Genomic DNA, 13279 nt, shown 5'->3' on the forward strand with positions numbered 1-13279 from the left:
TAAAAGATAGATAATATAATTACATCTATGCGTAGTCCCATTTCAGTACAAATCGTGAAACGAAGTTGATTGAATAGATGTAATCAGAATCTATGCGATTTGAATATTTTATCACACGTATACAACATGGCATACAATATCCGAGAATATCTTCGTATCTTTCAGATAATCTGGTTTTTATTGCAAACTTTCTTCTCAAATCTAAATTTCCTAGCTCCAGAGTTTCAACACATTCAAGATATTAATGATGGAATCAACATAATTTTGATACACTCGAGAGCTTGTTATGGTGAAACTAAAATTAAAACCAATGAGAATTTCACCACAATGTAGTGTGGTACCACAATTTAACGAACGTATATTTAATTTACATGCCATGTCTGCAGTCAAGTTGGCAGCATCAGTTACACTAATAAGTTGTAAACTTTAGGGAAAAAAAGTTGGACTTACACTTTTGCAACTATCAGATATCAAATTTTATGGGTGTTATTGAAAATATTCCGGTTTGTAAAATTTGTAAAATTGAATTAGATTTGGTTAGTTAGTTTAGTTTCTAAAAAACTTAATAGCAACGAGTTTCGACGTTACATTTGTAATTGTGATGCACCTGTACCTGAAAAAATATTCTGCAAACTATAACATTTATAAAAGAGCAGGTATAGAGATTGTACCACGACATAAGAAATATAACAATTTATTGCCATTACTACAAAGTTAGTAACAAGAGGCAATTAATTTAAAACAATTATACGAGTACCTATATGAAAAGCAACGCAAAGTAACGGTATATTACTTTTAAAAAGTATAGACGAGATAGCCCAAATCAAATTTTTTTGTGGGGATGTGGAAAGAAAAAAGTGTATCGAGTAGCTTCTACAACAAGAGAAGATATACAAATGAAAATTCTGAATCTAGGTGGGCATGTAGAACATCATTTGAAACACACATTGCTTGCTGGTTTATAAAGTATTACACCAACAAATTAAATTACGTATTTTAAATAAATAATGTTCCCAACTAAAACTGGGACTATATAGCATTTTAACCTTATTATTATTTAAATGCCACAATAGTTAAATAAGATTTTTAAAAGCAAACATTTTAAGAACCGCTATAAAGTAAAATATCCCAAAAGTAAGGCCACATGAAGAGCTTTGTTAGGCCAATGAAATGTAGCAAAATAATATACGCTGTTCCCTATAAAATAAGTGATATGTTTTTGATTTTGTACAGCTATAACAGACACGCCGTATAATCAATTTGGAAAATGTCGCATTGGTCACATGGTATTAATTTTGAACGTCTAACTTGAGTTTTGTGGCACCTATTGAATGAAACAAGCCTCTTTCATTGCAAAAAAAGTAAAAAATAGGAACAACGCAGCAGAATATTAAAAATGTGACACGACTATCAAGCTCTTTCTTTGATACTTCAGACGAATTGGTAATACATAGATCATCCCATATAAAAATTTGTAAAATGTAACAATAATTATTTATTGACTCGCTTCATATAAATAAAATAATCTTTATCGATCTTGCAACTTCGGTTAAAACATTCTTTCCTCTCTCTTCCATTGTGACGGTGCGACAAGAAATAGATAATTTTTTTTTGATCTACAAAGTGGACTGCAAATTTATATAGGTTCGCAATCAATTAATTAAACATCAAATTTTAAAATTACCTCTTGAGTTTCGTTACTTTCATTAAATGTTCATCCCGCTATTAACATTTCATTCATCCAGTGGTGGTTTAATGTTTAGTGAATTTTAGAAAAATTGCCATATTTTGTTTTCATTTAATGTTTTTTGTTTAGAGATATTTGAAAATGAGAATAAACCTTTCAAATTATGTCCTGCATTTGTCTTTTTATTATAATTAAAAAAAAATCAATTTTACATTTCCTTCGAAATGGGCAATATCCATTTACTTTTTGTTTTAGTGTGCTGGAATGCAAGTGTTTCATATCGTTCATTATTGAACTACCATTAAATGAAAGAAAAGCGCAATTTGGTTGGTTTACGTTCTACCCCACAGGAACGCTCCAAGTAGGAAAAGTAGGTCAAAATTATCGATTAATTTGGATATTATAAACCAAACAATTGACTCGCGGCTGTGGATAAACGTAGTGAACTGCAAATATTTACTTAATGGTGGTTAACAGACAGCTTGTGCTGTAATTTGTCTCCGATTTCGATAAATGCCTGTCAAGCAGTTTTTATTGTATGGATGGTGTGGTCAAATTTTAGATATTTCTTTAGGTATGTCGGTAACTATAATAGAACATAGAACAAAGGTAGGGCACGTTCTTAAAACCCTGTTTTTGGTGAAACCAATGGTGTTTTACAACTTGGAAAAAAATATTTTTATACCTTCTATCCTCATTTGTTTGAGCAGAACAGAAATTTGAACTTTTATTGTGCAATTCCCACAAATTAAATAATGTTAAAAGAGATATAACCTAGAAACGTTATGAACAGTTATATTTTTAACATAAACTCGTTTTATCATGTTTGTGTCAGACTTGCTTTAACTACTCGTCCAGTGGGCGGAAATGTCAATTAAAATAGTGTGCCAAAACAATGCGGAATTGTTTGACTGTAGTTCATTGTTGTAAATATGTATATTATTCTTGTCCTCTCTTCGGTCTTCTTTATCAACTCGACAACAAAATAACAGAAACAAACCAAAACTAACGAAATACTTGCTTATTTCTACGCAATTAAAATGCAGAAAGAAAGCAGCAACATTGGACCACAGTCAAACAAATAAGACCTTGTGCGAAAATGTCTCTTAAAGAAAATTAAATAAAAATTTTTACTGAAAAATTGATTACTTGGTTTGTGATGGTTTTAATAAACCTTTCAGATACTCCTATTGCTGCGCGCGCTTGCAAATTTTTAAAAAAATATTTATTTTAAACAGTCTGTGGTACAAAAATTTACTCAAAAGTGTACAAAAATAGTATATTATGCAACAAGTGCGGTAGATGGCATTTGACTCACGAGTTTATTTGACACGAGCGGAGCGAGTATTTAATAAACGAGTGAGTTAAAAAGTTAGTTTTGGGGTTTTGGGGTACATTTTCGCAAAACAACACAAATACATTTACTGACATGACCGTCAGAATTGACAAACGTCAAAATTGAAACCGTGGGAAATATCTCCGAAAACCTCCGATTGCTCCCAAATCCGTGCGGTAAAATCCCGGAAATGTCCGAAGTGGCTCGTATTCGTGGGAAACGAAACGATAATTTTTATGCCTTCATTGGGAAAGAGTGATGAATATTATTAAATGATTAAAGAATAAGATAATAATTATTCCAATTGTTTCCACTTTTGAAATTTTATATTAAGGTCAACAACGCCATCCGTCAATTTTTTCCAATAGGCTAAAATACCAAATTTTGAATCACTTTTTTTTTATAAACTATTGTTACATAGAAAGTAGGATACAGTCAGATAAGGTAGTCTTCGTTGCTACACGTAAATTTGTGCAACTGATCAAAACAATGAACGAATGCCTTGTTTGAAGTATCTATTTTGGTAGATCAAACTAGAGACGTAGGAAGTAGAGGTTGCGTCATTTGCATCCCCGCCTAAACAAATTAGATAAGCAGCGTATTTAAACCTATGTGGGGATTAACACCAACCCTTATTCAAATTGTAACGCTACACAGATAAATGCGACGTAAAACTTTGTTATTTTAGGTTTCAACTCGAACGTATTTAAAATTAAAATCGAAATTAAATGTAAATAGGAACGCGAAATATTTCGATCCCGTATGTACGCAATTCGTATTAATTCCAATTAAATTTTATATAATTAGCTATGGTTAAAGCATTATTAACGAAACCAAATTGATTTGGAATGAGTTTGGTGAGCCCGATACTAGAACGAGTTATAACAGGCACTAAAGAAAATTTGAATTTTGGGACAATACTAGGTATCTTTATTTTAGATTAGAGAAGCAAATTACACCCCACAAACTTGTTTGCGAAATTAAGTACTTAATTAATATAAAAATACAAGAATAAAAACAAGGAAAATGTGATTTAATGCTCGGTGTTTTGGCTAGTTGTTTTCTGGTAGATAATTCTTCTCAAATTATCAAAACAATATTCTTTAAAAGGCTACAGCATATTAGGATTGAGGATTTGAATAATCATGGCTTAATACACTAACCTTTTTAAACAATCGTATTAATCAGTACAACCCCAAGTTACCGCATTTACTATATAACGTGTTTTATGCCTATATAATAGATCATTCCAGGCAGTTTGCACTGTATGATGGCTAGTGATTCATGTGCCCGAAACGTTGTGCAATTTTAAAAGAAATAACAACAACGGAAACTCCGGAAACGGAATATCTAAGACCATAAACCGTTGTTGTCTCTTAAGTGTGTCCAAAAATCTACCAGCTTAAAATTGGGACTTCTCGGTGGCCATTGTTGTGAATAAATTTACCGCAGATTTTGAGAATTTTGATTCACAAACTCTCTATGTAAAATCTATTTTATATTACATTGAACTTATACAGTGCTTTTTGTCACTGTGGTTGTGTAACAATTCAAATCTAAATCTAAATCAAGAAAATAGAAATGCACCTAAAAAAGTGCTGTACATCAAAGTACTTCTATAAATTCCTAAAATTTGAGGTTATGTCGAAGAAGCAACAAACCAACCAAATTTCTGAAAGGTAATCGCCAATATGCATGCTGAACTGTATTATTGTTTGAGTTGATACGCAACGAACACTACCAATACATTTTGTAATATCGATAGGAATGATTAATTAGTAGCTTCTTGTTTTGGTATAGGTGTAAATCTGAATAAACTTCTAATCACTCCCGTCGGGGAACGCCAGTATGAATGCAGTACCGAACAAATGGATCCGTATTAGCAAGGATTAGCATTCGAATGGGAACAATAATAATTACTATTTTCCGATAGAACCCCCGCTGCAAACGCCTTGGATTAGTTAGCTAAATGATGTTTGCAGGAAGTTTGCCTTAATTGTCGATTGCCATCGAAACCATCCTGGTGTGAGAACTAGAATATAACTTTAAGTTTTTGATATATTTGTTGTATGGTCACAAAATTCAAACGTGGAGAGATGTAGTGCCACAACATGATCATAATATTTTTGTAAGATTGAACTAACGCTCCAGTTTACAGTTGAAGAAAGATCTCGCTCGCGCGCAGAAGAGACATAAATAAATATAGTATAAATGAAATGTGGTAAAATATATTTTATTGAATATTATATATTTGGACAAGGGTTTCATTCATTTTATCACGTTGTTCCAGATTTTTTGAATGACAATTTTTTAAAATTGCAAGCAGATGATACTTTTTAAATTTTTCATTTCTTTTTCTGTTTTTGAAACGTGCAATTAAAAAAGAACCATATTTTGCACGCAAATTTTATTTTTTGAATTTTCGACAATTTCAATTTTTTTAACTTAAACGTCGCCATAATACTTGTTTTCAAAATTAAAAATCAGATGTAAGAAACGGTTCGATTTGGTTTTACCAAAATTAAAAATCCGTTTTCTTATTATCTACATTCTCATTATCACAGTCCGCAATGTTTTGAAAATGACTTGTTTTAAAAAGGCAACCGATTTAATCACATTTTTTCCAATTTTATACGACGAACTACTGGCAAATTTGATTTGCCCATACATTACCAATCCAAAACTATAAGAACATGGCAAAATACTCACCAGTCGAGCATCTAAATATTCAACATCGTTGGCGGTTTAATTTCCATAGGAAATATAAGCGCTTGGTATAGATTAATCTTCCGTGTAGTCTTGTGAAATTTTTCATCTCTCATTTTTATTGACCTTATTCCTCGCCAGATGTAACATAAATCAACCGTCGCAAACTGGGTTATAAAGAAAGAAAATATTACAAAAAAGAAGCAAAAGCAAAGCCGACATGTTATAACAACCTCTTTAGCAGGCCTTTAGAATATGTTATCTATTTTTCTTCGTCGCAGAGGGACGAATATAAAATATTAATTTCGGGAAAAATGTTAAGGCGGCGCTCGACGATGTGCGCCAATAGCTTCTATGCTCAAAGCAAATTCGCGATGTTTGCGAGCAGAGGCGGGGGTGTTGTACACAAACCCTTTAAGATTTGTCGTAAAAGTTTCATTGCATCCGTGGATATACAGATCGAGTAATAAAGTTCGAAAAATAAAATATTGCATTATTGCTGATTTCCGTAAGTGTAGGAAATTATCGTTACCACTTGTCAATATCAATAGCATATTATGCAACAAGTGCGGTGAACGGCATTTGACTCACGAATTTATTTGGCACGAGCAGAGCGCAGAGTGCTTAATAAACGAGTGAGGTAAAGAGTTTGCATACTATACTTTTTCTACGACAGTCACGAAAAAATCACAATTTAACAAACTAAAAATAATAGATTATCGGATAGGTAAATTTGGTACCAATCAAACGAAATATCTACTAGTTGCTATTAAACCCATTCGCTTATCGTCCCGATCGGTTCCGATATTGTTGTCTCCTTTTAACTGTGTACATTAAACAGAGAGAGATGTAGTATTGAATATGTTATATAAATAACAGAATAAACACAATTTCAAAATGCTATTTTGTTTATTTAACTTTTACAATTGATCATTAAGTAGTTTATTTAAAGAAAAAGACTGTAATTGAAAAAAAAATCATCCAAGGATAGAGCTTTTAAGAGGATTAAATTTTTAAGATGGTATAAGCAAGAAAAAACAGGTCCTAACCTTCAATATTCAATATTTGAAAATGGTACAATTAGTCTTGGCAAGATATTAATATAAAAACTGTAAAAACTACTAAAGTTCATGCAAACGGTATGTAAATTATAAACGTCTTTATTTACCGACTAGTTAATTCAACATTTTTTCTGTGTATTCGTTTTTGGGTACATTTTTGCAAAACAAAACGAATACGCTCAATCACATGACCATCAGAATTGACAAACGTCAAAATTCAAACTGTTACTATGCGGTAAAATCTCCGAAAACTTCCGATTGCTCCCAAAACCGGTGCGGTAACTGACGTGGTAAAGTGACGCCTCCCGCATGCTAGATCGGTATTTTACAGACGGAAGTAGAGAAAATTAAAAACAAATATTTATGGAAATCCCTGGTAATGTCAACTTCAACCTTTACCACCCTAAAAATTTACACTTTCTGAATATTTTGTTTATGGATTACGTGCAAATTTTTTCGCGTAAATTTGCCGTAAAAGCAAAAAAATATGTAGGGTCGTGTTTAGTGTTTATTTTTAAATCTGGTAGTGCTACCCTCATGTGGAAGTTAGTATTCCCACACTTAAAACTAGCTCTTTTTGAACATTTTATTTATGGATTATAATGGTAATTCTTCCGTAATAATTTATCTCTCTTAATAGCGATTTTCGTCAATAATATAAACAATAAAAACATGGTTGTTCTGTCATATTTGCGGCGCGACGTGTATCTAATAGTCAGCGTTTATAAAACAAACTGCCATTATTTTAAACAAGGAACCATCGCCATAATTTTTTGCCCATTTGTTTCCAAACACCCTGTATATAGTCACAAGCAGCGACGTTTGAGTTTATATATATATATATATATATATATATATATATATATATATATATATATATATATATATATATATATATATATATATATATATATATATATATATATATATATATATATATATATATATATATATATATATATATATATATATACCAAACCAAATTACCTGCAAACTCCTAACTCGTTTTTCCCACTTTTTCCGGAAAAAACTTGTTGGTTGTTTGAATTCTTTTCTGTGTCCTGGTAATAAATGTCCGTTGCACATTACTGCCCCATTTTGTGATACTTTTGTTTTGATACTTTGAGTAGCCCCAGAGTACCTAAGCTAACACCGAAAATTGAAAAATTGCTCATTTTAAAAATTTGCCCCCTCTTCTGTGGGCAACAAAAAACTACTTATAAAAATACGTATATATAAAACCATTATAGAAAGCATCTAAAAGTGATCAAAACTATGTGCAAAAACTAGAAGGTCCATATTCGAATTTTAAACGCGCCATTACATTTCTGTTATAAATTGGAAATGAACAAGTTTTTATAAAGTCAAAATTCTTTATTATATATTAAGGAAGGTGTAGTAAATTATAACATTCGCACAATTTAACTATATACCGTATCAAAAAGTAGGACAAAAATCTGCAAAAGCACCAATAAAGTAGTTTCCCATTGGACATGTAACAGTTTCAGATAAACAAAAAATCTCTCAGTTATCTCCCACTTTCTGAAAAGCTGGAGCGAAAATTAGGTTCCTTGAATCACAAAAAGCTGTAGAAACAAAGTCATGTTTTTATTTATTTTTAATATTTGTGTATTTGTATTTCTGTGGTGTTTTTTCTGTTAACAAATAACCGAGACGATATACTATCACTGAAGTGTGTTTTATTTTCAATTTCTTGAGTTCACAGTCCATTTTTTTTTATTTTCTTACTCCAAATTATGCAAATTTGAACTTAGAAAATGAATACTAGAAAAGCGAACATCCTCAAGACTAAACATTTTCCATTATTCATTATTGTCACATTGCATTAAAGTTTTTAATAATTAGTGTAATGTAAGAGAAGAGAACATTTCGGGTGAGTTTGGGGGAAGAGGGCTGGCATTTGGAATCAAAATATCGAATATCGATTTATTGATATTAAAAAGTTATTTTAGATTTTGCATATTTCAATAAAAACAAATGACACATCCTATGGTTTAATTTTTGGTTATGGTTTTCTTTCGAAAACTAGCGTTTAAAAACTAATTAATGTAGATTCTGAGCAATAGGAATTCTTTTTTTTTTAACCTACTAGTGAGTTTTGCAAATCAAATGGAATTACTTTTTAAAGAGACCCGGCAAAATATAACAAATGGCGAAAAAAATAATATTACATTATATATTTCTCATTATATATTCTCTAAATCAACCCAAACTATACAAAAAGGATTTTAGCATTTATTAGAAACACCATTTAACTGTTGCTGTTAATCGCGTTAAAAATGTACACGAAATCGTTTTGAATGAAAACCCATGAATAATTTAACGACATTGGAATGATAGTTTTGAAACTTGAAACTTTTTCTTACAACATGTCACCTATATTTCAATTTTCCAAATTGCGCTTTAAGGTACATATCTAATACTTATTTTAATTAAAATAAAATGTGACAAAAAATATGGGTTATAAACAGGCAAAATTTACGATTTTTAGCATTGTTTCAATTAGAGAAAAAGGAGTATTAATAATTATTAATTTGTTTGACAAGTAAAATAACAAAAATATTCTTCTATTCCCTGTATAAGAAAGGCGTCACATTTTGACTACATTAGGCTGCTTTTATTATGCCGAACTTGGACGAGTTCCAACAAAAATAACGGTAAGTCGATACCTTTACGTGTATGCGCAAATCTTAAATCTCATTTAATGCGTGTTTATTACACAATGACGTAACAAAAATCGATAATGGCAAAATCGAGCGTTGTTAAAAACATTCTACCACAAGTTAGAGTTTTAGAGGAGATGAAATTTGAATAACTTTAATTCATAACTTGCTTAAGTGACAAGTCTTTATTCACATTCATTTATTACTGTGCGATATCTCAAGGAAACTGCACAGCTTCGGTTAAATTGAACCAAAGTATACAAACATAACCTAACTTAATTTTCGTGATCATCTCGTGTTATTTTTTGTAGGGTATAAGTCTTATTTACGTCGAATCAATGGGTATAATTTTTGCAGCTGCAGCTTTCTGAAAAATTGTTACGCCCTATTGAGAACTGACATCATGATGGCGAGAAAATAAAATACTTTAGGAAATATTTATGAGTTTATTTAAACAAAAGTTTTACCATTTGTTTTCACACATATTTACAATCCGAAAACATTAAGAATACTGATGTATATTAATTCTCGTTACACAATACTGCATAATATCCAAGACATTTAACAAGTTCTGTTACAAGGGACCACGTATTAATCTAGATTTTTTTTTTATTAAAACAACAGTTTGATGTCTTTCGTTAAATAGTTTTCTAAAAATACAAAAATAAATAACTTATGCCGGTTGAAATAGTTTAAATTTACGTATAAGTATTTACAACTAATGTTACATTGTGGGGTCGTTTTTTCTATTTATCCAATTAAATGTTAGAACCGTTTAAATTAGTACCAGGAAATTAAGTCTTGTCACTGAATAATAAGTGCGAAATGAGTGAAACTAATGTGCATCAACAAAAAATACAACTCCACCCACCTTTAGCTAGAGCATTTCCTAGATTACTTGCAAAAATTACAAATATACGATTACATGTGCTTTAGGTAGTCAGTCTTGTTACCATGTATACTGCGACCAACAAAAAATACTTTTTTTAACAACCACACTAGAGTCTCTTATTCATCACATAGGGAAATTATACACTATATACAACACCATTCTATTAATTTTCACAGCACTGGGGTTTGCCATAGTTTACTTTATTTGCTAAAACGCAATTCACTTTTCAATTCACAATGAATTTTCTGTCACAGCTCGTTATAACAAACATCGTTCATAGGAACCTCTAGTCTTTGGTATTATCTACTGCTATTGCATGAAGCGGTTTAGACATCGGTGCCACATCCTTCTTGGTAACCTTCGTCTGGCGAATTGCGATTACTACTCAAAGCTCGCTTCAGAGCAGTAACCGGGGGTAACACTGGCACACCACCTTTCTGCCACACCCTCAAAGTCTTTGTGTTTGTCGGTAGACTCACCTGGGTGGCCGACGCGGCAATTTCTGTGATCGGTAGGCCGTAGTCTTTGGGGTAACCTACTTTGGGATCGACTATTGGCACCCTATCGTCGAAAATAAACGCCGGGTTGTTATTGGCCATACGTTGGGTGCTGTATAAGTCATTGTCCGCGTTCCATAGACTCGAAGGGTAGAGAGAGTCTGCGTTTCGACTGTATTCACCACTTCCGGGGCGTTCCATATCGTAACCTTCTGCGGCAACTGCAACAGGAATCATTTCCTCGCTGCCGAGTTGTTTCGTGTCATTTATTAAATCCGGATTGTTACCGGAATTGGACGATGGTGATACGCAAGACGCGGACATCATTCCATTGTTGTTGCTAGAGTACGGCAGGTCGCTAACCCTTGGTGGTTTTTGCACAGGGTTGCAGAACTTTAAATCGGTGGGTTGTCCTCTTTCAGGAAATGAAGGCACCTCGACTGTGGCATTGCTAGGCGATATCGCGACTTTCCCATTAGGCAAATTAGAACCGTTCACTACAGTGATGACCTCCATTTGGCCGGGGGTTTTGGTCTCTACTAGCGGGTGCCTTCGGAGCCGCATTAAGAGTATCAAAATAACCACCAGGATAAACAAAATTAAAACTACCAGCGCCGCACTTAATCCTGCGATTTGGCCGTTTCCTAAGGAAGTGATACCAAGTGGTCTCGATGTGACGCGAAGGGTATAGTTGGCTTCCGAATTGCCAGCACGGTTTTCTGCCACACAATAAAATTCAGTAGAATCGATTTCTTGTACGTTCGTTAGGACTAGATTGCTTTTCTTCTCCTGCAGTCCAGTTTCGAAGATGTGGATTTTTTGGTGGGAAGAGAATTGTGAGTTATTTACCAAAAGCCGCCCGTTCCAGTACCATTTAATGTGGGGTGACGGAACAGCGTTAGCGCGACACGCAACAGTGGCATTTTCCCCAGAAAAAACCTCCACGTACCTGCTAACTGGAAGTATTTCGGGTTTACAGGCCAAATCATCCATCTGGATTTCAGCAAATGATTTATCAATTAGTCGTTCCGGTCCGCCACCGCACTTGGGTACTATCGGGTAAGGGATATTATTGTAAGTTAGCCATTCCTTGACGACGCGCAGGCGGCAGTCGCAGTACCATGGGTTGTCGTGTAGTTCAATGCCGTGCAGCTTGTTCAACACTTCGACCGTATTCGGTCTTAATTCGGAAAGTTGATTTCCGTTGAGTTTCAGAGATTCGAGCATTTCAATTCCCTCGAACGCGTTGGGCGTTATCATTTTGATTTCGCAATTTGACAGGTCCAACTTTACCAAAGCGTGCAATACCTGGAAAGCGTTCGAATCAATTTTTTGCACGGGGTTGTTGGAGAGAACCAGGTCGCGTAAGAAAGGGGTGTCTGCAAACGTAATCGAAGGCACGGACGTCAGTAAATTATGAGACAAATCGAGTTCGACTAGATTGGTTAAGCCCCTGAAGGCTTTGTCGTCTATCTGACCGATGCGACATCGACTCAAGAACACCCGTTGCAAGTTAACAAGGCCGGATCTCACGAAAGTTTCCCTCGGGAGTATCTGGAGATTGTTGCCGGATAAATCTAAAACTTGAGTTTCGGGATCGGCACTCTCGGGCACGGTTATTAGACCGCGTTCCACGCACTCGACGGTTTGCTTTCCAGATTTCCATTTGCACATGCACAGCGAAGGACACGTTCCTGATAAGTTGTGCGTGTAAGCACCGACGGCCACTACCATTGTTAATATCACTATCGCATTATTGAAAGCCATTTTCTTATCGGTGTTTGGAAAATTTAATCACTACGAGGTAGCGCATCGACGTACGTAACACGTAAAGCGTGTCAGAATACGAGCGCACCGCGTTGTCACTCAATCGGTCGACTGAAGACTGAAGCGGCTCTAAGAACACCGAATTTGAACAGTGGTGCCCTCACCCTCCTCTCTATTGGCCGGAGCCGTTGCGCACTGGCTCGCAAGTAACCACCGCATCAACGTATACTGATTTCTACTACGCTCTCCCCCTTTTATTTTCCGCTCAAAATATCGTATCGTAGTCGCCGTAGTTTCGTTGTGAATCGTTTGTTAATTATCAGAATTTTTAAAAGTTATGAATGGATGAGTCATCTCTCCAATGCTTTTAGAGTAAACGTGTCCCGGCGAGGAACTTATAGTGGGTATATTTTTGGCTTACGTAATATGAACTTAAAGGTGGGTTTATACAGAATTTTATTTAATTTTAATTTGTAATAGAATTATAACAGCTTAATTCTACCGAGAGGGTTTATGCAGAGAAATAGATTTGGTTAGTTAAACATCATTCATGTAGTCTTTCTTTCTTCTTCTTAAAAATATCTTTTAATAATTTCCAATGTCATTTCGTTTAATTAACATCAACACGTCAATATATCGATACCGACAA

General features: G+C 33.9%; 1 protein-coding gene across 1 annotated transcript; it reads right to left on the minus strand.

The window, feature by feature from the left end:
- Window positions 1-9906: 9906 nt before the first annotated feature.
- Window positions 9907-12809, minus strand: LOC132704560 (leucine-rich repeat, immunoglobulin-like domain and transmembrane domain-containing protein 2). The gene has a single exon (XM_060674630.1). The coding sequence runs from the start codon at window positions 12628-12630 to the stop codon at window positions 10693-10695; it is 1938 nt and encodes a 645-aa protein (XP_060530613.1). The 5' UTR covers window positions 12631-12809; the 3' UTR covers window positions 9907-10692.
- Window positions 12810-13279: the final 470 nt, after the last annotated feature.

The sequence above is a fragment of the Cylas formicarius genome, unplaced genomic scaffold (assembly GCF_029955315.1).
Source record: "Cylas formicarius isolate icCylForm1 unplaced genomic scaffold, icCylForm1.1 PGA_scaffold_7__23_contigs__length_41026272, whole genome shotgun sequence".
NCBI lineage: Eukaryota > Metazoa > Arthropoda > Insecta > Coleoptera > Brentidae > Cylas > Cylas formicarius.